This window comes from Artemia franciscana, chromosome 5, assembly GCF_032884065.1.
Source record: "Artemia franciscana chromosome 5, ASM3288406v1, whole genome shotgun sequence".
NCBI lineage: Eukaryota > Metazoa > Arthropoda > Branchiopoda > Anostraca > Artemiidae > Artemia > Artemia franciscana.
The window spans coordinates 6,674,654-6,699,464 of NC_088867.1; the positions used below are offsets into that span (position 1 = coordinate 6,674,654).

Genomic DNA, 24,811 nt, shown 5'->3' on the forward strand with positions numbered 1-24,811 from the left:
TTTTTAATCCTTTTAAAACTTTCGCTAATTCTTCCTCACAAAACAAATCTTCCTTCACATCCATCGTATCAGAATTTTTTTTTTAATTTTCCTCTATATCTTTTCCTGCAACTCTATCTCAGTTTAGCACATTCTCAAAATGTTTCACCCATGTCTCTTTAACTCTTTCCTTATCACTAATTGTGGACCCGTTCCTATCTTCAACAGAGGCAAGTCCGGATTGACTACTCCTTCTCAATTTATTAACATAACAGTATGTCGCCTAGCTACATCTTCCAGATCCTCAGCAATTTTATCCGTGGTCTCCACTTCACACCTCATTAGTTCATATTTTAATGCTTTTCCCACTTTCTTTACATTCTTTTGTTCTCATTAGATCTATCACTCAGATAATTCTTGTACAAACCCCTTTCCTTCTGTATTAAATATAAAGCTTTTTCACTAATATCCCTAGTTGCTGTCTTAACTTTCTTCCCTAAGACACAATCAGTAACTTCACCAATTGTTTTCTGAAACTATTCCAACCAACTTACACATTGTCAAATTTTAAACTCTCAAGTTTAGTATTCAACTGTTCCTGGAGAGTTTCTCTCAAATTCTCATCCTGGAGTCTGTCAAAATCATAACTTCATAGCCCAGGAGGTAGATACCCTTGCCAAATTTCAGCTTAAAATAACCCTAGACACTACTAGATGATGATCTTTACTGTTAACATCAAAAACAGCACTCCTATACACACTAGTATCTTGTATTGATCCTACCAGTCTTCGGTTTACTATAACATAAGTTTTGCTGTTTTACCATCACATAAATACCATGTCAACTTATGGCCATTTTTATACCTACGGCACCTAAATGCAAAAGTCTGTAGCTATTACTATTTTCTTTTCCATTTTCCATTTTCAAATTTACCTATGCTAGGATACCATTTATCCCTATTTCTACCGACCTGGGCGTTACAATCTTCTAGTAAAACGCCATATTTCTACCTGGGAACCTGTCTATTTGCTCCTGTAACTGTAAGTAAAATTCATCTGGGTCACTAATATCTCCATCAGTCAGTTCAATAGGGGCATGTACTACTATAACTTACACCCTGAACTTCTTCTATAATCCATACTTTCCCTCATAATCAAGTTCGGAAAATTAAGATTCACCAGCCATAATGAAGATAACAAGTAGTAAAAACACCATATTTCTACCTGGGACCCTGTCTATTTGCCCCTGTAAGTAAAATTCATCTGGTTCACTAATATCTCCATCAGTCAGTTCAATAGGGGCATGTACTACTATAACTTATACCCTGAATTTTTTAGTCATAGAATGAACAATTACTATTCTATTATTAATACCTTCCGAGTCTAAACAAGACTTAGTAGCTTCTTTAATTATCATGAGCCCTACTCCCTGTCTATAAAAAAATCCTTCCTGATTATAAAAAAAAAAAATTCTGTATCAATTAATTTCATGCTTCCTACCCCTGGGATATAAGTTTCTGAAATTCCTAATAAGTCCAATTCGATTGGTCTGAATTCGTCAGTCAAAATGTCGATACAATACTCGTTCCAAGTTCTCACATTCCTAATTCCTAGTCCTAACATTCCAAGTTCTAACAACCATGTTTTTTAAATCATTGAAATTATTTTGGCCTCAGGAAAAGCAATGATCTCAGATGCCAGTGCAGGACAGGGATAAACATATCTTCTCAAGTCTACATCGAAGCGCTTCAGTCAGCTTAGAACCAGACAGCAAGAAGTCCCTGGGACCTCCAGTATAAATGGAGGCCTTGCGCAATCCGGGGCCAATCTTGGTATTAACATGGTTTTCAGCTCTTGGGGATGCTCTTATATCATCAAGAGTCGAAATCCTGCACAAAAAGTCCCAAGTCTATCACCTCCGACTCATTATACAGTCATGTCAACAAATATTCTACTACTACGGGGAGGCCACGCATAGTAGATAAATTAGCTAGGAAGAGGTTTTTTGGCCCGAAAACGCCCATCAAAACAGACCAAGCTCAGAAGAAATATTTATTAATCAGAATCCCGTGCGAATAATGTGTCTTTTACACGACTATATATTCCTTGAGGGGTACCACTCTTCTAGTGGGAATAAAATTGACCGTAAGCTCCCCAGTCTTGCAGGTACCCTGAAAGAGTCAAGGCAGCCCTTTGCAGAGGCCGTTGTAAATAGATCTGGATCTTACGTCTTGCAGCAGTTGTCCTCCTAAAGAGGATCCTACCATGATGGTGTTGTGTGTCCCCATTCAATTTAACCCATTACTGGGAGAACGTTTGTAACTCATGAGACGTGTGGACGCGCCGGTGGGCCCTGTTGAACGTACATTTGAGAGGGCTTCTTCATCCTCCACCTGTATTTATGGCCCCGGGCGAGGGTGCCCCAGTTTCTATTATGAACCCCCAGGGACAAGTCCACCCTTGATCCTTGCCAACTAACGAGGTACCCTAGATATTTGTAATGTGTTCCCCTATCGCCACCTGGGAAAACGCTGAGTGGCTGGGGGAGGCCCCTAAAGAGCAGTAGACTCATAAAACTTTCCTTTGAAAGAAAATCTTTCATATTTTTCTTTCTGTATGAAGCAAATCCTGGTAGTCAGAATAAACAAAGCAAAGCCAGAATGTATCATACTGAAAAGAGCGTTCTGAGTCATAAAAAAGTCTTACTTTCTAGAAAAGAAGGGAACACATCAGAAAGTCATAGAAGCTTAATGAAAATCATACGACAAGATTCAGCGCATCAGAGAACCCGTCTGTAGAGGTTTCAAGCAAACCAGTCAGACAAGATTTACACTGACCTAATTCTTGAAATAAATTACGACCTCACAGAAATGAATGCAGACAGGCAATATCCAATTCAAGCAAGACTTAAACTCATTGAACTCTGAATATATACTGATTCAGACAGTATGCAGTATTCTGTTTAAGTATAAAGAATACTTAAACAGTATTCTTTGCATCTTTCAGAAAGCAGGCACTTCTAAAGATTGCTTCTGTCATATTGTGTCTTTCTTCAAATACTAAAATTGAACCATGATTTTACAAACCATCTTGATCAGAAGGGGTTATTTACTTACACATGCGCATTCATTCACCATCTTAACTGGTTTAACTTTAAAGGATTGCATTTTATCATATAACTTATCCTATTTATCCTTTACAAGCAATCTCTTAACTTACCATTATCTTTTTATTAAAGGTTATTCAAAGTAATTCAAGGTAAGAGATGTAGCTTGGAAAATAGACTAAAAAAAATTAATAATAAAAAGAATATGTATTGGCTGGTTTACTTCATAACATTATATTCCATAAGCACACCTTTTATTATATAATCTTTATAACTTTAATAACCTTTTTTCTTATTAAGTAAAACTGTCTGTCCTATTACAATTATTCTTTACGCTTACCATAATCTTGCCATTCAAGGTAAGGCATGCAGCTGCACCATCACACTCATTTGACTCCGTTAAGAGTGGTTTGCATACATTGAGCTGAAATTTTGCTTCAGGCATTTCATCGTTTGTAACTGTATAGCCGACAAATTTTCGGGCTAGGCCTGTCAAATCGATGTGCCCTCCAACACTGTCTATATGGCATAATACCTAAAACCGAATATTTAGCTACAAATAAAGTGAAAATTTTGCGAAATTAACATAAAAAAGGCATAAGATGACGACGTTTGTTTTAATTTGAACATTATTTCTTTTCACAGGGGAAACTAATTCAAGCAAATGTTCCTTATTTATGTTTTTTTTTATTTTCTTATTTTTTATTTTTTTTTTTATTTATTTAGTTTCTTATTTATTTTGTTTTAGAAATCACTTTTCCGCATTTACTCTGGAATTTATCACGAACTTACCTATATCTAGAAAATAAACAAAATTAGATAATTCGATAATCAAGCTTATTTGCATCACTCAATTTAATAACTGAAATTTTAATAAAACAATTAAACTCAATGCCATTGTCGTATACCCTAATTGGACATATAATATTTGTTTAAAGAAATTTTGAATTGGTATCAACGAAATATTCTAGCATCGAGTAAGATAATTACATAAATAATAATTCAATTACAACTAAATAATAAGTAATACTGAAAAAAAATTAAATAAATAACTAAACTGAATAATTAAAATCTATTGAAATAATTAGACTCAATGTCATCGTTGTGCACCATAATGGAACAAGAAATTAGGAATGAAATAATAAGAAGTTAAAAGATAATTATATAGTACTAGACTAGGATTAACAAAAATAACAAAATATAATGATAAAAAATTAAGATTAATGAAATAACTAAATTGAATAATTAAATTTTATTAAAATAAATAAACTCAATAACATTGTCGTATAACATTATTGCACAGATAATATTCGTTAGTTAAATACTTGGTAAATTACAGAGGAATACTTTATTATTTAATTTCTAAACTTTCGACCCAAAACAGACCAAACTTGATCATTGCAATAGCATATTTACAACCGATCCTGCTGAAGTTTAGAGACGGTAAAATTGCAAAAACAAAAACATGAATTCATTTGGAAGAATTTAATTAATTGTATTGAAAATAAATACCTATAATCAAAACAGATTAAACCTTTCAGGTTCCCTAAAAGCCAAAGTGTAGAAACAGTCAGAGAAAGGATTACTTTCTAACGAAGTTAAGAAAAAAATTGGACATTTGGCTTCACATAGAGAGACTAAGGAATGACTTATCCCATTCGAAATAAATATACAATGCTCTAAAAGGTGTAAACAGGAATTTCTTTTTTGAAAATGCCAGGGAATTCGATACAATTTAGGATGTCAGGGGAAAGTACCATGGCCCCAATCCCCATCCCCTGCGTATGTCCCTTAAAGAGCCCTTGTCAGGAAAAATTGAGAAAAAATACGTTAAAACTGGCCAAGCCCGAGCATTTGGGCCGGTGTTATTATTGACCCTCGAAGTCCAGAAAGAGAACATTGGCCGATTATTAATGCCTATTCATTGCAAAAAATAGCAATGGCGACAAAAAGCCCCATATTATTTCTTGTGACCAGAAATAAAACCTTCTCTTTAGATATATATTTATCACCGGGTCTTGGTTACGGTTTGCAGACAAATCGGAAAACTTGGAATTTTTAAAGTGTTGAGGAAATACTCGTGTGAAGACCCTACCTACAGGGGTGCCTGTTCCAGGATTAAGCCTCATTACCCAAAATAAAACCTTAGATACATCCCAGGACAACCATTTCTTGAAACTTTCCCCAAGATCTTGAAATCTCAATCCTCAGCTTCACATCTTGGGATAAGTTTAAAAATGCCGTCAATAATATATTAAACATGTTCATTTTTATTATTTAGTGTATTGTGTATTTTTCAAGACCCTGTAATTTTTGTATTTGTCTAGTTCTCAGTGGCACTCCATACACTACTCATCGGTCTTACCTCTTTATTTAAATTCGTTTTTTCTTCCTTAAATGGACATGCGGCTTCGTCTTCCCAAAAAAAGAAATACGTGCAATCTCTGTAACTCACAAACTGAGGGGCAGTAATCTAAAAAAGAACAAAAAATTTAAGAGATGTTGAGGCTAATGGACCTGAGCCTCTTATAAAGATATTTTAACTATTTTGTACACAACAGCCGCAATAATAGCCAATATTATGCTATACTAGAATAGTCTATACCCATAACTGAAAGCATAAGGTGTTTGCTCCAAATGAAAACAGATTTACACAATAGCCGCTATAATAGTCAATAATAGGCTATACTAGAATAGTCTATACCCATAACTGGAAGTATATGGTGTTTGCTCTAAATGAAAACAGATTTACACAATAGCCGCTATAATAGTCAATATTAGGCTATACTAGAATAGTCTATACCCATAACTGGAAGTATAAGGTGTTTGCTCCAAATGAAAACAGATTTACACAATAGCCGCTATAATAGCCAAAATTAGGCTATACTAGAATAGTCTATACCCATAACTGGAAGTATATGGTGTTTGCTCTAAATGAAAACAGATTTACATAATAGCCGCTACAATAGCCAATATTAGGCTATACTAGAATAGTCTATACCCATAACTGGAACCATAAGGTGTTTGCTCCAAATGAAAACAGATTTACACAATAGCCGCTATAATAGCCAAAATTAGGCTATACTAGAATAGTCTATACCCATAACTGGAAGCATAAGGTGTTTGCTCCAAATGAAAACAGATTTACATAATAGCCGCTATAATAGCCAAAATTAGGCTATACTAGAATAGTCTATACCCATAACTGGAAGCATAAGGTGTTTGCTCCAAATGAAAACAGATTTACACAATAGCCGCTATAATAGCCAATATTAGGCTATACTAGAATAGTCTATACCCATAACTGGAAGCATAAGGTGTTTGCTCCAAATGAAAACAGATTTACACAATAGCCGCTATAATAGCCAATATTAGGCTATACTAGAATAGTCTATACCCATAACTGGAAGTATATGGTGTTTGCTCTAAATGAAAACAGATTTACACAATAGCCGCTATAATAGTCAATATTAGGCTATACTAGAATAGTCTATACCCATAACTGGAAGCATAAGGTGTTTGCTCCAAATGAAAACAGATTTACACAATAGCCGCTATAATAGCCAATATTAGGCTATACTAGAATAGTCTATACCCATAACTGGAAGTATATGGTGTTTGCTCTAAATGAAAACAGATTTACATAATAGCCGCTATAATAGCCAATATTAGGCTATACTAGAATAGTCTATACCCATAACTGGAAGTATATGGTGTTTGCTCTAAATGAAAACAGATTTACACAATAGCCGCTATAAAAGTCAATATTAGGCTCTACTAGAGTAGTCTATATCCATAATTGGAAGCATAAGGTGTTTGCTCCAAATGAAAACAGATTTACACAATAGCCGCTATAATAGCCAAAATTAGGCTATACTAGAATAGTCTATACCCATAACTGGAAGTATATGGTGTTTGCTCTAAATGAAAACAGATTTACACAATAGCCGCTATAATAGCCAAAATTAGGCTATACTAGAATAGTCTATACCCATAACTGGAAGTATATGGTGTTTGCTCTAAATGAAAACAGATTTACACAATAGCCGCTATAAAAGCCAATATTAGGCTATACTAGAATAGTCTATACCCATAACTGGAAGCATAAGGTGTTTGCTCCAAATGAAAACAGATTTACACAATAGCCGCTATAATAGCCAATATTAGGCTATACTAGAATAGTCTATACCCATAACTGGAAGCATAAGGTGTTTGCTCCAAATGAAAACAGATTTACACAATAGCCGCTATAATAGCCAAAATTAGGCTATACTAGAATAGTCTATACCCATAACTGGAAGCATAAGGTGTTTGCTCTAAATGAAAACAGATTTACACAATAGCCGCTATAATAGCCAAAATTAGGCTATACTAGAATAGTCTATACCCATAACTGGAAGCATAAGGTGTTTGCTCCAAATGAAAACAGATTTACACAATAGCCGCTATAATAGCCAAAATTAGGCTACACTAGAATAGTCTATACCCATAACTGAAAGCATAAGGTGTTTGCTCAAAATGAAAACAGATTTACACAATAGCCGCTATAATAGTCAATAATAGGCTATACTAGAATAGTCTATACCCATAACTGGAAGTATATGGTGTTTGCTCTAAATGAAAACAGATTTACACAATAACCGCTATAATAGCCAATATTAGGCTATACTAGAATAGTCTATACCCATAACTGGAAGTATATGGTGTTTGCTCTAAATGAAAACAGATTTACACAATAGCCGCTATAATAGCCAATATTAGGCTATACTAGAATAGTCTATACCCATAACTGGAAGTATATGGTGTTTGCTCCAAATGAAAACAGATTTACACAATAGCCGCTATAATAGCCAATATTAGGCTATACTAGAATAGTCTATACCCATAACTGGAAGTATATGGTGTGTGCTCTAAATGAAAACAGATTTACACAATAGGCGCTATAATAGCAAATATTATGCTATACTAGAATAGTCTATACCCATGACTGGAAGCATAAGGTGTGTGCTCCATAAGAGAACAACTTTGGACGAGAATCAGATGAATATGGCTAAGGGAAGGGGGCCTTACGCTTCGAAATATACTTCATTATCAGGAACAATTATTAAGCTTAGAAATAGTTTCAGCACTTTTTGAAATGGCGACACATGCAGCTCTTTGCTCTTGAGTTTTTTTTTATTTGCTTTATAGTTTATGTTTTTTAGGTTCTAATAACCTCCATGGCCATGATCACGGTTCCAAAACTACTCTGCATAAATTTTTAAGTCTCTAGCTCAATCAATTTAGCCTATTTTCCAGCGCAAAGACAAAAGTACACAGAAAAAACAAAACACAAACTCGAATTCAAATATGTTAATGACAATGTGTTCATCAAGTTTTGACAAAAGCTGTGTTTTTTGTTTTTTTTTAAGAATCAACAAAACCCCTCCCCCACAAAATTTGAAAAATACCTTTTCTCATCCTTTTCTTTCAAATATAAAAAACCCTTGCCCCATCTCCCATACGCTTCTTAATTTTCGAGCATTTGCGCCATTGCCAGTTATTTATTTTATTCATCTCTTTGTTTAATTTACAATTTGACGCGATAGAATCAATGCATATACAAACTGAGAATGATATTTCGGCATATTGTTAATCCATAGGTTGTCGTGATTTCACACATAAAATACACGAATTTAAGTGCTAATACAAAACTAATTTTCAAAATCTAGACAAACAAAATTCAACCAAGCTCGATAAGCTTTGTCTATTTTCCAGCACAAAAAAAAACATAAACAAAACACACACTTGAATTTAGAATATTTAGATGGCCGTGGCTTCCGCTAAAACTCAACTAACGCATGAATTTTACTGGGTCGAATTTTTGAGCAAAGCGAACTAACTTTTGTCTTTTAAGATTTCGCAAATGAAATCTCCGTAGCAATGTTTTACCGCCACCACGGTTTTCTCCCACCATATGTTTTCCGCCACCTTTTAATTCAGGTAGGTCAGAATAGACACAGACATAGACATAGACACAGACAAAACAGGGACATAGACAGACTAACCTAGCCTGTCCATTCTGACCCAATTAATCCACTTGATGCAAGATTTCCTGGGTGGCGGAAAACCGCGATGGCGGTAAAACACCCACAGGAAAATGTCACGTAATATAAATGAGTACTATAAGTGCTATGAGCTAAGCATTTCTGGAAATATTGTCAAGTTGAGCTTTGACATAGGTAAAATGCAAGTGCATGATGAGAATCATTTATTTTGTTGTTTCTTCGTTTGCGCTTTTATATAGAAGATGGTTCTTACTTTTGCCCGATATGTGGAAGCATGGATGAGAATGGGGGTCATGTGATCTATGAGTTTGAGAATGAATTGAGAAATGAAGTGAATGGAAAGTGAATGTTTGATGAGAGGTGGATGGTGAATGTACTGAGGGATGAATGTTTTGCAAGTATTAAAAATGTAGGACGATCTCCTAGGTTGGCAATGGAGCACAGAAAAAGATATTTGTGATTTGTGTTTTTTTTGCTTATGTTGTTTTTGTAATTTCAACTATTTAAGAATGAATTTTCTTTTATGTTTTGACATTTTAATAGCCTTGGAAATACATAAATCTAGCAAAAAAAAGTCAGTTTGTGAGTATCAAAATTGATGCCCAACAATTTTCAAACTTTTCTGTCTCAATAAATAGATCCAGACTTTATTTAATTTTTGCAAAATTCTTGAAATGAAACATTTTAACTTCAGATTTAGACAAATTATTCTATATTGTTCTTACGCACTGTTTCAGGAATTAAGTTGTTTATAAATTCAAATATCGACTTACCAAGGTGTCTTTAGCGCACTTAAATTCGATAGCCGTAGAGAGACTTTTGTTACTTTCTTCAGGACAAATTCCACCATTCGTATACTTGATTTTTAGAATTCCATCTGAATCTACAAACGGTGTTGACTCCAACGTGCCAAGGCTCTTATAACTAAGAAGAAAGAAAAATAACTAAAAAGAATACCTAACGTATTTTCATTGTGAGTCTTAGCACCTCATATTCGCTTAATAAACCATGCAATTTATTTTCCTTTTGAAACTAATATTGTAATTTTTGTCAAACCCCCTGAAGGCAAACGAAGACCAAAATACCATCAAACTGAATGAGAAGAAGTTACAATAAAACACTTAAGATACCTAAGGTATGAAAATAAGGGTTTTTATTTTAGTTCTTTCAAAAATTTGAAGTTTTTAAGGCAATAACGCATTTTTTTTAAGTGTTACCACTTTCAACTATGTAATTAATAAGGCAAAACTATATTTCGGCCTAAAAATTCACTTTTCAGTGCCATCTGCCTTCCATAATAAGACCAAATGACCGTACTTATTTACTTAGTTCAGATGAGACACAGGCTATTCAGCCCAACTGCTGCTGGACCAGATACAGCTGGATCAAGAAGCTGCTGGGCCAAATGCTTCCATTGGGTTCTGTCTTCTGTGAGTGGTCAAAGAAACTTGAGGCACACCTCGTCCCACTTGTGACTATGCTTTTGGAAATCCCACACAGGCTATTCAGCCCAACTCGGAATCAAGGAGCTGCTGGATCATATGCTTCCATTGGGTTCTGTCTACATATTTAGCTATTTTGCTATATTTTCATAGCCCTTTCTTCTCCATGCACCATTAATTGCAGCTTCTAGCTAAATGGGAATGAATGTCTCCCTGCACGATGTTTGGTCGAAGAAACTCCAGCAACGCCTTGTCCCACTTGTGATCCTGCTTTTAGAATCTCCCAAGCGATTTGACATCCTTTCTGACGACGTTATTCCAAGATTTCATCTGGCCACCTGGTTTTTTCTTCCATGAGGAAGCGTCTCTTCTGGTCGCCTGTTTACGTGACCTAGCCACTTGAGACGTATTTTCTTGATCATAGTGGAAAACGTTTTGTCTGCATGCTTTCATCAGCTGGCTGATTCTTTTCGCCAGCCGTAAGTTGCTTATAGCTCGTAGATATTTTCAGTCAAGTATCAAGCTGACACTCTTCTTCCACCTTAAGGGGTCATGTCTCACATCTATATAACAAACACACACACACATGCTGAGTAGATCCTGAGCTTCGTCACAAGTTTGATTTCTCTTTTAGTCCAAAGTGGTTTGTGGAGCTGGGCAAAGATGGACCAAGCTTTGCTAATCCTGCTTTGAATCTCACTAGTGGCTCCACCTTTATTATCTTTTGATGACCCTAAGTATTTGACCTCTTCCACCTTCTCGATAGGTTCTCCACTGATGTATATAGAAGTGCTCTCTTTGGTTGAAAGTTACTTCGTTTTAGGAATACTGATGACGAGTCCTGTCTCACTAGCCTTTTTCGCTACTTTTTCTATTATATTTTGTGCTTTCTGAGCGGAGTCTGTGAGTAAAGTACCATTGTCTGCATAATCAATGTCAGCAATTTTTCTTGTGCTGAAGAGGCGACACCATCATCTTCTTTCAATGAGTTTTTCAATAATCCAATCTATAATATAGTTAAAATGTAGACCCAATGACCCTTCTCTAACAGCTTGCAAACAATTACACAATAACATATAGCCGTTAAAGAATCGTTAAATAATAAACAGCCGCTAGAGGACAAAAATATATATATAGCCGTCAAAATTAAAACATTTTTTTCCTGAGCCCCCTTGTCCCTGAAGTCCATTGATATCTGAAGCCAAGATTTTCTAAGATTTTATTTCTGGTTATTGTTATGAAGAATTTGGGGCAGCATCATCTTCTTATCAGTGTTACCATGTAGAATCGTGAAATAAATAAGAAAAACTATTTTGCTAAATCTGATAATAAAACTAATTTGTTATACAAGACAACACTGTTTCTCCACAAAAAATTCAAGCAATACCATCTGTCAATTCACAAAACAACAATACCTTCAAGAAAAGTTATAACTTCTTAAGCCGGATTGTTGTCATTTGTCTTTAGTTTATTTCCTCCTATTTTTCAAGCACTCTTTTTTCTAATTTGACACCTGCTACTAAAATAACTAAATTGAACATGGATGTATTTTCAATAAAAAATTAAACTATAGTGTTTTCAATAATAAAAATAAAACTAATTCGTTAAACAAGACAACACTGTTTCTCAATAAAAAATTCAAGCTATAACTTCTTAAGCTGGATTGTTGTCATTTGTCTTTAGCCTATTTCTTCCTGATTTTTCATACACTTTTTTTTTAATTTGACACCTGCTACTAAAATAACTAAATTGAACATGGATATGTTTTCAATAAAAAATCCGATGTGTGATTTTCCCTAATTTGTTGAAGCGTATTATGATTGTAAATATTATACTTAACCAATTTAAATATTCAGATTTCATTTACAATCTTCGGGTACTTCAAAGGGAGTGAGAATTCCACGAGAAGAGAGAAAGAGTGTAAGTAGAGTGGAGTAGAGGAGGGTCCTGCACAGTTCAGCCTGAGGTGGCTTAACGCATTAGTCAATTGTTGTTAGACTGCAATAACTTTAGCTTATTTATAATAAAACTACAGAGAAATCCAAAAGAGCAAAGAAGGTGAATTATATGTCAAAGTACAGACACAAAAAACCCGCAAAAAAAAATTTTCAGATCAAATTTTTTGGGGGAGGGGGGTGTTCTTTATACCAATACCAGGAGAAGAGGAAACCCTTCTTCCATTTGTAGATGAGCTATCTTTGGTGACTACTTCTCAGGTAACAGAAATATCGTCAATTATTTATTACATCAAATGCCAATCAAAACTCCAGTTATGTCCTCTTTGGATACTTTACGGGAACAATCGAAAGCTCAAAAACCTGATATGAGTAAGGGAGAGTTGGACGCTCGTTCCAAGTTTGTTCTCCAAAAATATTACATTCTTTATTGGTTCTATATAACTAGCTTGCATTAGCTATTTATTTAATGATACAAATAGTGCTACGCACACTGCTTGTTGTATTCTTTCTTCTGTTGTATTCTTTCCCTGTTTTCTGTTTTTCTGTTTATTCTATTGTATTCTTTTTTATTTAGTATATAATCTTAGCATGTTATATATAACTATCTTGCATTGTCTATTTATTTACTTATAAAAATAATGCTACGCAAACTGCTTGTTGTATTCTTTTTTTCTGTTGTATTCTTTTTCTGCTTTCTGTTGTTTTTTTTTGTTTTCTGTTAAATTCTTTTCTTTTATATAGCATGTAATTTTGGCACGTTACATGTAACTAGCTTGCATTGTATATTTATTTACTGATACAAACTGTGCTACGCACATTGCTTGCTGTATTTTTTTTTTCTGTTGTATTATTTTTCTGTTTTCTGTTTTTTCTATTTTTAGTTGTATTATTTCTTTATTTAGTATATAATTTAAGCATGTTATATATAACTAGCATGCATTGTCTATTCATTTACTGATACAAATAGTGCCACGCACACTGCTTGTTGTATTCTTTTTTTTCTGTTGTATTCTTTTTCTGTTTTCTGTTTTTTCTGTTTTCTGTTTTTTCTGTTCTATATATATATATATATATATATATATATATATATATATATATATATATATATATATATATATATATATATATATATATATATGTTATATATAACTAGCTTGCATTGTCTAATTATTTACTGATACAAATAGTACTACACGCACTACTTGTTGTCAAAATAAGAACACTTACTGCAATACAAATCACATAAAAAGATACAAGATATGAGGCTAAAAAGAGAAAATTGAATAAAAAAAAGTGAAAAAATACACAAACACAGTGCGAAACCAGGGCGGCCACCATATTTGGATCTCCCACATTTCAGAAATAATTCCCCGGCTCGTAAATTGATCTTAAAAGTGCAGAAAGAAAATACCTCCCCCTTTCACCCGAATAAAAATTGTTTTAGTAATCCCCCAACCCAAAACAAAAATCCTTTTCGGTTATAGATAAATCCAAAAGTGCCAAAAAAGGTGATTTATATGTCAAAATATTGAAAATTATTATAAGAATACTAGAGAGGCTTCTGAAGCTCCTCTTAATATAAAGCTGTTTTTCTAAATAGAAAATTTCCAGGAGGAGGTGCATTCACAATATTAAAGAACCTTCTGAAGTTCGTCTTAATGTGAGGTTTAATTTTAAAAACATCGTGGAATTCCTACGTGCATTAAAAATTACAAGAGTCACACGAAAGCCCATGCTGCCTGTCAATCATTGTAAACTAAATATCTATAATACTGCTAGAAATGTATTGTGAATATTGCAGAGGCTTCTGAGGCTCCTCTTAATGCAAAGCTGCTTTTCTAGATAGAAAATTTCCAGATGGAGGTGCATTCACAATATTAGAGAAGCGATTTTATTAGAGATTTCTAATATTAGAAATATTGACGTCAATATTTTAAAAATAGCATGAAATTCCTAAGTGCATGAAAAATTACAAAGAATTTCACGACAGCCTATGCTAAAACGTCCACAACACTAGTACAGGAGGTGCACTGAAAATCCTCAGAGATTTCTAAAGTTCCTCTTAATGTGAAGATATTTTCTTTTTAATAACATAAATTCCCTACATAATCTCACGATTACCCATGCCACCTGTTATCCATTATAAATCAAAAAATGTATATGATGCAGCTGAAGGATGTGTATTAAGAATATTACAAAGGATTCTGAAACCCCTCTTAATTTAAAGCTATTTTTCTAGATAGAAAATTTCCAGGAGGAGGTGCATTCACAATATTAGAGAAGCTTCAGAAGCTCCACTTAATGTGAGATTAATTTTCAAAAATAGCATGGAATTCCTAAGTGCATAAAAAATTACAAAGAATTTCAAGGAAGCCTATGCTAATTCGTCCACGATGCTAGTGCTTGAGGTGGATTGAAAATCCACAGAGGTTTCTAAAGCTCCTCTTAATGTGAGGTTACTTCTTTTTTAATAACGTGGATCGTACGTGAATGAAAAGCGGAAAAATCTCACGATGGCCTATGCCACCTGTCATACATTATAAATTAAGAGATATATATGATACAGCTAAAGGAGGTGTATCCAGAAAATTACAGATTTCTGAAGCTCCTCTTAATGCAATGATATTTTTTAAAAGCAAAGGATTCCTAGGTGCATGAAAAACTTCAAGGGGTTCATGAAATCCCATGCTGCATATCGTTCACTAAGAATCAATACGTCTTCGAAGCTGCTAGAGAAAGCGCTTTCTAATTCTAATATGGAGTACAGCAAACTTCCGATTTGACACTGCTTTTGATAAATGTCACGGATATTCTATGGAAGAGAAACTGGATTTCTGGGAGGAATGAGAATCATTCAGTTGCTTAATGAACCATAAAACATGCATAAAATTAAATTCCAACTCCTCATAAACTTTAAGAAAAGATCTGCAACCACAAGTTCTACCATATCAAACGTAAGGGCTGGGTAATTTCTGTTTAAAGTCTGCTTTTGCGTGCCATGAGCTCAGTAGCAGTTTTGGCTCCGTCATCTAGGGAGGAGGTAAGGTATACGATAGGATTGTAGAAACATAAAATAATAGAAATTTAATATCAGAAAATCTGGGGGATGACCCCCCCCCCGCCCTGCCCATGCCTAGAATTGCCACTGCATGAGCTAAATGCTAAATAACAAACTTGAGAGGCCTGTCTAACATTATAAAAAAAAAAAAAAAAAAAAAATAGGAAATTACCTCAATTCTCCATTTGTGAAACTCCTCATACAAGCAGCAGAATATGTTGGACACTCAGCCTCATAGCCAAAGATGATTGTATGGCAAACATTAATGAGGTAGGTAGTGTTTTCATGTTCCACTTCATGGTTTGACGAGACGGATTTCAAACGAGATAAATCATATGTGTTTCCTTTGCCGTCTGTCGTCTTACAACCAATACTCCTGTAAATATTATCAAAATTATCTTCAGAATAGACAGCAGTATATTCATTTACGTGGATTTTCGTTTAGAAAAAATTGTGTTAATTGTGGGGTTCTCCAAGGTTCTGTATTGGGTCCTGCTCTATTTTTAATTTTTATTAATGATCTGCCTGATTTTGTTAATGTCCTACCCAGAATAACAGATTTCGTAATTCTGTCATATGTGTTTCCTTTGCCGTTTGTCGTCTTACAATCAATACTCCTATAAATCAGTAATTTTTCGGAATAAATACTTTAATGAGGTTATTTACTGTACTCACATAAAAGTTTGCAGAAGGAATTTTGAACACAAGTGTCTCATGGGGTCATTTATTAAACCTACTTAAAGGGTTACAGGCGGCATTTTGGGTTTAACTATTTTAATGAGTTCATGAACTGCACCCACCATTGAAAAACATCTTCTAAATTTGCCGGCAAAATCTGAATTTAAGAGAAGAATATTTTGGTACATTTATTAACGACTTCATTTGTTGCCCCAATAAGGGCATTAGGAATTCTTCATCTCTTCACCTTACATTTTGCACAACTACATCTTTTCGTTTATTTTAGGCGTATTTGGTTTTCTATATTCTTTCGGTATTTTGTTATCAAAACTTTATATTGCATTAAACATTTGTTTCAACAAATATTAAGTTTTCCTCAGTCAGTAGAAACATTGACTACCACACAAAAATATAACAGCCAAACCATAAATGAATACAGAATGTCCTTTCTAGAAAAAAAAAGAAGTGCATTTTGATAAATAAAATAAGGCAAATTTCTAGAGACAGAAAATGAAAAACTGCGACAAGCCGAACAAAACAATAAATAAAATAAAAAATAAGACATAAACTTTAAATTTGGAAGTAGAATTGAACTGATAAGGCAATAAAACTATGTATGATAAACAAAAAGACATGAGTAATAACAGTGTAAATCGTGATTGCCAAACATAATTCTCAATCATGTTTAATAAATTTTAGACAACAGATGAAAATTTTTTATTTCTTCGTTTTAAACTTTAACTTAAAAATGCTAGCTTCTTAAAGCCAAATTCTAGTCTATTTTCATTACATAATTCTCATAATCATGCTTATTTTCATGTTTCTGTCACTAGACATACATACATACATATATATATATATATATATATATATATATATATATATATGTATATATATATATATATATATATATATAAATATATATATATATATATATATATATATATATATATATATATATATATATCATTCAAGTGCTGATCTATATTAGTCACTAATGTAGGAAAACAGTCCTCCTTTTCTCCTTCTGTCTTCTTCTTTATTTTTCCTTTTTTTGTGCTGTTGCATTGGTGATTTCTCTTTTCATTATATATATGTATGTATATGTATATGTATATGTATATATATATATATATATATATATATATATATATATATATATATATATATATATATATATATATATACATATATATATATATATATATATATATATATATATATATATATATATATATATATATATCTAGCCTTGTTTTTTTTTAATGTGTTTGTGCTGTTGCATTTGTGATTTCTCTTTTCATTATATATATATATATATATATATATATATATATATATATATATATATATATATATATATAGCCTTGTTTTTTTTTAATGTGTTTGTGCTGTTGCACTGGTGATTTCTCTTTTCATTATATATATATATATATATATACTAGCTGTTGGGGTGGCGCTTCGCGCCACCCCAACACCTAGTTGGTGGGGGCGCTTCGCGCCCCCCCCAAGCCCCCCCGCGCGCGTAAGTCGTTACGCGCCATAATAGTTACGCGCCATTGTAGTTGTGTCCCTATGTCCCACCTGTGAATATAGATAGATATATATATATGGTTTTAACTACGTAAAACTTGCGAATATACAACATTCTTTGCTGTCCCATTGTCTTTGCATATAAATAGATTGTCAGGTTTACCGACTCTTGAACATGCAACATATAATGGTCCATGGGAAAACAATCTGTATTCAGATCTATACCTCATGATTCTAATGATTGCCCTTGAGCTTTGTTGATGGTGATTGCTAATCGACCATTCCCTGTCCCGGTGTCCCGGTCGTCATTTACATCCCCCTGTTTCCCCCGGTGTCCCCGTTGTAGTTGTGTCCCTGTGTCCCGGTCGTCATTTATATTCCCTGTGTCCCGGGTCCCGGTCGTCATTTGTATCCCGGTGTCCCGGTCTGTATATACATTCGTTTTTTAGTTTTGTTTTTCTCCTTTATTTTTTTCCTTTTTTTTTCTTTTTTAGCTTATTTAGATTTTTAGATTTTTTAGTTTTTTTATTAGTTTTTAGTTTTTTTTTCTTTTTAGTTTTTTTGTCCCGGTCGTCATTTATATCCCCCTGTTTCCCCCGGTGTCCCCGTTGTAGTTGTGTCCCTGTGTCCCGGTCGTCATTTATATTCCCTGTGTCCCGGTCGTCATTTGTATCCCGGTGTACCGGTCTGTATATACATTCGTTTTTTAGTTTTGTTTTTCTCCTTTATTTTTTTCCTTTTTTTTTTCTTTTTTAGTTTATTTAGATTTTTAGATTTTTTAGTTTTTTTATTAGTTTTTAGTTTTTTTTTCTTTTTAGTTTTTTTGTAGTTTTTACCTTCTTTTTAGTTTTGTTAATTTTTTTTTTACTTGTGTCCTGGTCGTCATTTATACTCCCTGTGTCCCGGTGCTTTGTTGATTGCTAATCGAACATTCCTTTTGTCCTGGTCGCTTTCTCTTTGAGTGTCGTCATTTATTTTTTTCTTTTTTAGTTCTTTTAGTTTTTACCTTTTTTAGTTTTTTTTAGTTTTTAGTTTTTTTAGTTTTTTACCTTTTTTTAGTTTTTTTAGTTTTTTTAGTTTTTTAGCTTTTTTATTTTTTTTATTAGTTTTTAGTTTTTTTGTAGTTTTTGCCTTTTTTTTTAGTTTTTTTAGTTTTTTAGCTTTTTTATTAGTTTTTAGTTTTTTTTGTAGTTTTTGCCTTTTTTTAGTTTTTTTAGTTTTTTAGCTTTTTTATTTTTTTTATTAGTTTTTAGTTTTTTTGTAGTTTTTGCCTTTTTTTAGTTTTTTCAGTTTTGACGTCACCTGATCCAGTTTTTTCAGGTGACGTCACCTGATCCACGATCCACAGATCCACAGACAACTTATTTTTATATATATAGATAGTTTTTTTTTTTTTACTTATGTCCTGGTCGTCATTTATACTCCCTGTGTCCCGGTGCTTTGTTGATTGCTAATCGAACATTCCTTTTGTCCTGGTCGCTTTCTCTTTGAGTGTCGTCATTTATTAGTTTTTTCCTTTTTTTTTTAGTTTTTTATTGGTTTTTACCTTTATTTTAGCTTATTTTTCAGTTTTTTCCTTTTTTTTAGTTTTTTTTTATTTTTTATTTTTTTTAGTTTTTTACCTTTTTTTATTTTTTTTAGTTTTTTTAGTTTTTTAGCTTTTTTACTTTTTTTATTAGTTTTTAGTTTTTTTTGTAGTTTTTGCCTTTTTTTAGTTTTTTCAGTTTTTTTTTAGTTTTTTATTGGTTTTTACCTTTATAGTTTTTTTAGTTTTTTAGCTTTTTTATTTTTTTTATTAGTTTTTAGTTTTTTTTGTAGTTTTTGCCTTTTTTTAGTTTTTTCAGTTTTGACGTCACCTGATCCAGTTTTTTCAGGTGACGTCACCTGATCCATCCACACATCCACAGACAGACAACTTATTTTTATATATATAGAAGATAGATATATATATATATATATATATATATATATATATATATATATATATATATATATATATATATATATATATATATATATATATATATATATATATATATATATATACTAGCTGTTGGGGTGGCGCTTCGCGCCACCCCAACACCTAGTTGGTGGGGGCGCTTCGCGCCCCCCCCAAGCCCCCCCGCGCGCGTAAGTCGTTACGCGCCATAATAGTTACGCGCCATTGTAGTTGTGTCCCTCTGTCCCACCTGTGAATATAGATATATATATATATATATATGGTTTTAACTACGTAAAACTTGCGAATATACAACATTCTTTGCTGTCCCATTGTCTTTGCATATAAATAGATTGTCAGGTTATCCCCCTGTTTCCCCCGGTGTCCCCGTTGTAGTTGTGTCCCTGTGTCCCGGTCGTCATTTATATTCCCTGTGTCCCGGGTCCCGGTCATCATTTGTATCCCGGTGTCCCGGTCTGTATATACATTCGTTTTTTAGTTTTGTTTTTCTCCTTTATTTTTTTCCTTTTTTTTTCTTTTTTAGCTTATTTAGATTTTTAGATTTTTTAGTTTTTTTTATTAGTTTTTAGTTTTTATTTCTTTTTAGTTTTTTTGTCCCGGTCGTCATTTATATCCCCCTGTTTCCCCCGGTGTCCCCGTTGTAGTTGTGTCCCTGTGTCCCGGTCGTTATTTATATTCCCTGTGTCCCGGTCGTCATTTGTATCCCGGTGTACCGGTCTGTATATACATTCGTTTTTTAGTTTTGTTTTTCTCCTTTATTTTTTTCCTTTTTTTTTCTTTTTTAGTTTATTTAGATTTTTAGATTTTTTAGTTTTTTTATTAGTTTTTAGTTTTTTTTTCTTTTTAGTTTTTTTGTAGTTTTTACCTTCTTTTTAGTTTTGTTAATTTTTTTTTTTACTAGTGTCCTGGTCGTCATTTATACTCCCTGTGTCCCGGTGCTTTGTTGATTGCTAATCGAACATTCCTTTTGTCCTGGTCGCTTTCTCTTTGAGTGTCGTCATTTATTTTTTTCTTTTTTAGTTCTTTTAGTTTTTACCTTTTTTAGTTTTTTTTTAGTTTTTAGTTTTTTTAGTTTTTTACCTTTTTTTAGTTTTTTTAGTTTTTTAGCTTTTTTATTTTTTTAATTAGTTTTTAGTTTTTTTGTAGTTTTTGCCTTTTTTTTTAGTTTTTTGTCCTGGTCGCTTTCTCTTTGAGTGTCGTCATTTATTAGTTTTTTCCTTTTTTTTTTTAGTTTTTTATTGGTTTTTACCTTTATTTTAGCTTATTTTTCAGTTTTTTCCTTTTTTTTAGTTTTTTTTTTATTTTTTATTTTTTTTTAGTTTTTTACCTTTTTTTAGTTTTTTTAGTTTTTTTAGTTTTTTAGCTTTTTTACTTTTTTTATTAGTTTTTAGTTTTTTTTTGTAGTTTTTGCCTTTTTTTAGTTTTTTCAGTTTTTTTTTTAGTTTTTTATTGGTTTTTACCTTTATAGTTTTTTTAGTTTTTTAGCTTTTTTATTTTTTTTATTAGTTTTTAGTTTTTTTTGTAGTTTTTGCCTTTTTTTAGTTTTTTCAGTTTTGACGTCACCTAATCCAGTTTTTTCAGGTGACGTCACCTGACACATCCATCCACACATCCATCCACACATCCACAGACAGACAACTTATTTTTATATATATAGATATATATATATATATATATATATATATATATATATATATATATATATATATATATATATATATATATATATATATATATATAGCCTTGTTTTTTTTTAATGTGTTTGTGCTGTTGCACTGGTGATTTCTCTTTTCATTATATATATATATATATATATATATATATATATATATATATATATATATATATATATATATATATATATATATATATATATATATATATATATATGTATATAATATATATGTATATTTTTATATATATATATATAAATATATATATATATATATATATATATATATATATCTATATATATAAAAATAAGTTGTCTGTGGATGGATGGATGGATGGATGTGTGGATGGATGTGTCAGGTGACGTCACCTGAAAAAACTGGATTAGGTGACGTCAAAACTGAAAAAACTAAAAAAAGGCAAAAACTACAAAAAAAAACTAAAAACTAATAAAAAAAATAAAAAAGCTAAAAAACTAAAAAAACTATAAAGGTAAAAACCAATAAAAAACTAAAAAAAAAACTGAAAAAACTAAAAAAAGGCAAAAACTACAAAAAAAAACTAAAAACTAATAAAAAAAGTAAAAAAGCTAAAAAACTAAAAAAACTAAAAAAACTAAAAAAAGGTAAAAAACTAAAAAAAATAAAAAATAAAAAAAAACTAAAAAAAAGGAAAAAACTGAAAAATAAGCTAAAATAAAGGTAAAAACCAATAAAAAACTAAAAAAAAAAAGGAAAAAACTAATAAATGACGACACTCAAAGAGAAAGCGACCAGGACAAAAAACTAAAAAAAAAGGCAAAAACTACAAAAAAACTAAAAACTAATAAAAAAAATAAAAAAGCTAAAAAACTAAAAAAACTAAAAAAAGGTAAAAAACTAAAAAAACTAAAAACTAAAAAAAAACTAAAAAAGGTAAAAACTAAAAGAACTAAAAAAGAAAAAAATAAATGACGACACTCAAAGAGAAAGCGACCAGGACAAAAGGAATGTTCGATTAGCAATCAACAAAGCACCGGGACACAGGGAGTATAAATGACGACCAGGACACAAGTAAAAAAAAAAATTAACAAAACTAAAAAGAAGGTAAAAACTACAAAAAAACTAAAAAGAAAAAAAAACTAAAAACTAATAAAAAAAATAAAAAATCTAAAAATCTAAATAAACTAAAAAAGAAAAAAAAAGGAAAAAAATAAAGGAGAAAAACAAAACTAAAAAACGAATGTATATACAGACCGGTACACCGGGATACAAATGACGACCGGGACACAGGGAATATAAATAACGACCGGGACACAGGGACACAACTACAACGGGGACACCGGGGGAAACAGGGGGATATAAATGACGACCGGGACAAAAAAACTAAAAAGAAATAAAAACTAAAAACTAATAAAAAAAACTAAAAAATCTAAAAATCTAAATAAGCTAAAAAAGAAAAAAAAAGGAAAAAAATAAAGGAGAAAAACAAAACTAAAAAACGAATGTATATACAGACCGGGACACCGGGATACAAATGATGACCGGGACGCGGGACACAGGGAATATAAATGACGACCGGGACACAGGGACACAACTACAACGGGGACACCGGGGGAAACAGGGGGATAACCTGACAATCTATTTATATGCAAAGACAATGGGACAGCAAAGAATGTTGTATATTCGCAAGTTTTACGTAGTTAAAACCATATATATATATATATATCTATATTCACAGGTGGGACATAGGGACACAACTACAATGGCGCGTAACTATTATGGCGCGTAACGACTTACGCGCGCGGGGGGGCTTGGGGGGGGCGCGAAGCGCCCCCACCAACTAGGTGTTGGGGTGGCGCGAAGCGCCACCCCAACAGCTAGTATATATATATATATATATATATATATATATATATAGATATAATAGGCTTTTATTTTCTTTATTCTTAGATATAGAAACAAGATAATCAGGGTTACCATCCCCAACAATTTAAGGTATTCTTATTAATTTCCTGCGATTTTCCTAAATAATTTTTTTTTAACACTTGTTCTTAGGCTATAGGCAATTGGACTATAGTTGGATAATTTGTCAAGTATTTTTTTTTCCAGTGATAATCATGGGATTTTTAAATCCTAGAAGTACTTATTCTTAACTAAGACCCTTTTATATTTAATTTTTATATTCACAGTTTAAATCATCAAGCCTTGTTGTACATTTCTTTTATTAATATTTTTGGTTTCACAAATCAAAACCTTCTTGGAAAAAAATATGGACCCTTTCCTGAATTATCACTTTTTTAAGGATAATCAGTAGCTAAATAGTTAAGAATCTTGGAATCCTGCTAGTTTTACAATAAATTCTTTCTCCTTCCGAGGCTAAAAAAGTGATGAAATATGCATTCTGTGTTTCAATCCCCCTCCTAACTAAAGGAAAAATTACCAGATCTCATTCTTTCGCACAGTGGGTTAGGCCAGCGTATAACCATGATTATTTTTACAAGGTATATTGTCAACCGTCTAGAGCTCAACAAAAGGCCGATTGTCCCCGATTGGGGCGGGAGGATGCGGTAGAAGAGATTCAAGGGAAATGGGAACTTCTTGGGAGGGCGTAAAAGTAGAGGCTTTGAATGCATTAGGATGGAAGATGAGCGTACGTAGCTGAGTTGGCCTCAGGTGGTTTGGTGTTACGGTGAGTTGTTAGTAGTAGTATATTCTTGTCAATACAAATTTTGGGCTTTTCTGTTTTGAAAAGTTTGATTTTTACATTTTACTGCTTAAATTTCAAATCTTCTTCTGCATTCCTCAATTATTTTATTTTCAGTCACCTTAATTCAAACCTTTTTGTAACTCATTAGTGAGGTAGCTCCTATCCAGGTTTCGTGATTATCACTTTTCCCCTCTTTTTTGAACTTAAAAATCTTAGAACGCACCTTCCAGGTGTACAAGCGGCATTTGTTTTCCAATGAAAATGAGCAGTACAATCTGTATGAGTCTCAATCAGAGTTAAGTCACTTTCGGTAGATGTGTCACAAATAAACTGAATAAGAGTAGATCTGTTCGACTTTCCGTCTCTGTCACAAACATCTCCTCCAGTATAGCTTAATAAAAGCGTTCCGTTTCTATATATCAGGTTGTCATTATATCTGCCTAGAATTGATGTAACATGTATACAGCACCATAGAAAAAAAGAATAATTTTACTAATTTTGTCGAAAAATTACCATGTTAGATATGGATATAGCACCATGGAGCATAAAATATAGATAAAGTACCAAAGAGCATACAAGGAAGAATAATTTACTTCAATGAAAGTAAAATTATATTTCAAGATTTTTACTTCAAAAATTTTAACTTCAAAAATTTCAGAAAATGTCACTTCAAGAAAATAATTTTACTTCAA

The 24,811-nt window shown here is 32.4% G+C and overlaps 1 protein-coding gene across 1 annotated transcript in view; it reads right to left on the reverse strand.

The window, feature by feature from the left end:
* The window catches only part of LOC136026932 (cation-independent mannose-6-phosphate receptor-like), an 82,306-nt gene that overhangs the window by 30,844 nt on the left and 26,651 nt on the right, over window positions 1-24,811 (reverse strand). The window contains exons 5-9 of the mRNA XM_065703776.1: window positions 24,343-24,559; window positions 15,762-15,965; window positions 9,905-10,055; window positions 5,450-5,557; window positions 3,425-3,619 (exon numbers count right to left, since the gene is read on the reverse strand). Coding sequence (XP_065559848.1) covers window positions 3,425-3,619; window positions 5,450-5,557; window positions 9,905-10,055; window positions 15,762-15,965; window positions 24,343-24,559 — 875 coding nt within the window. The remainder of the gene's footprint in view (window positions 1-3,424; window positions 3,620-5,449; window positions 5,558-9,904; window positions 10,056-15,761; window positions 15,966-24,342; window positions 24,560-24,811) is intronic.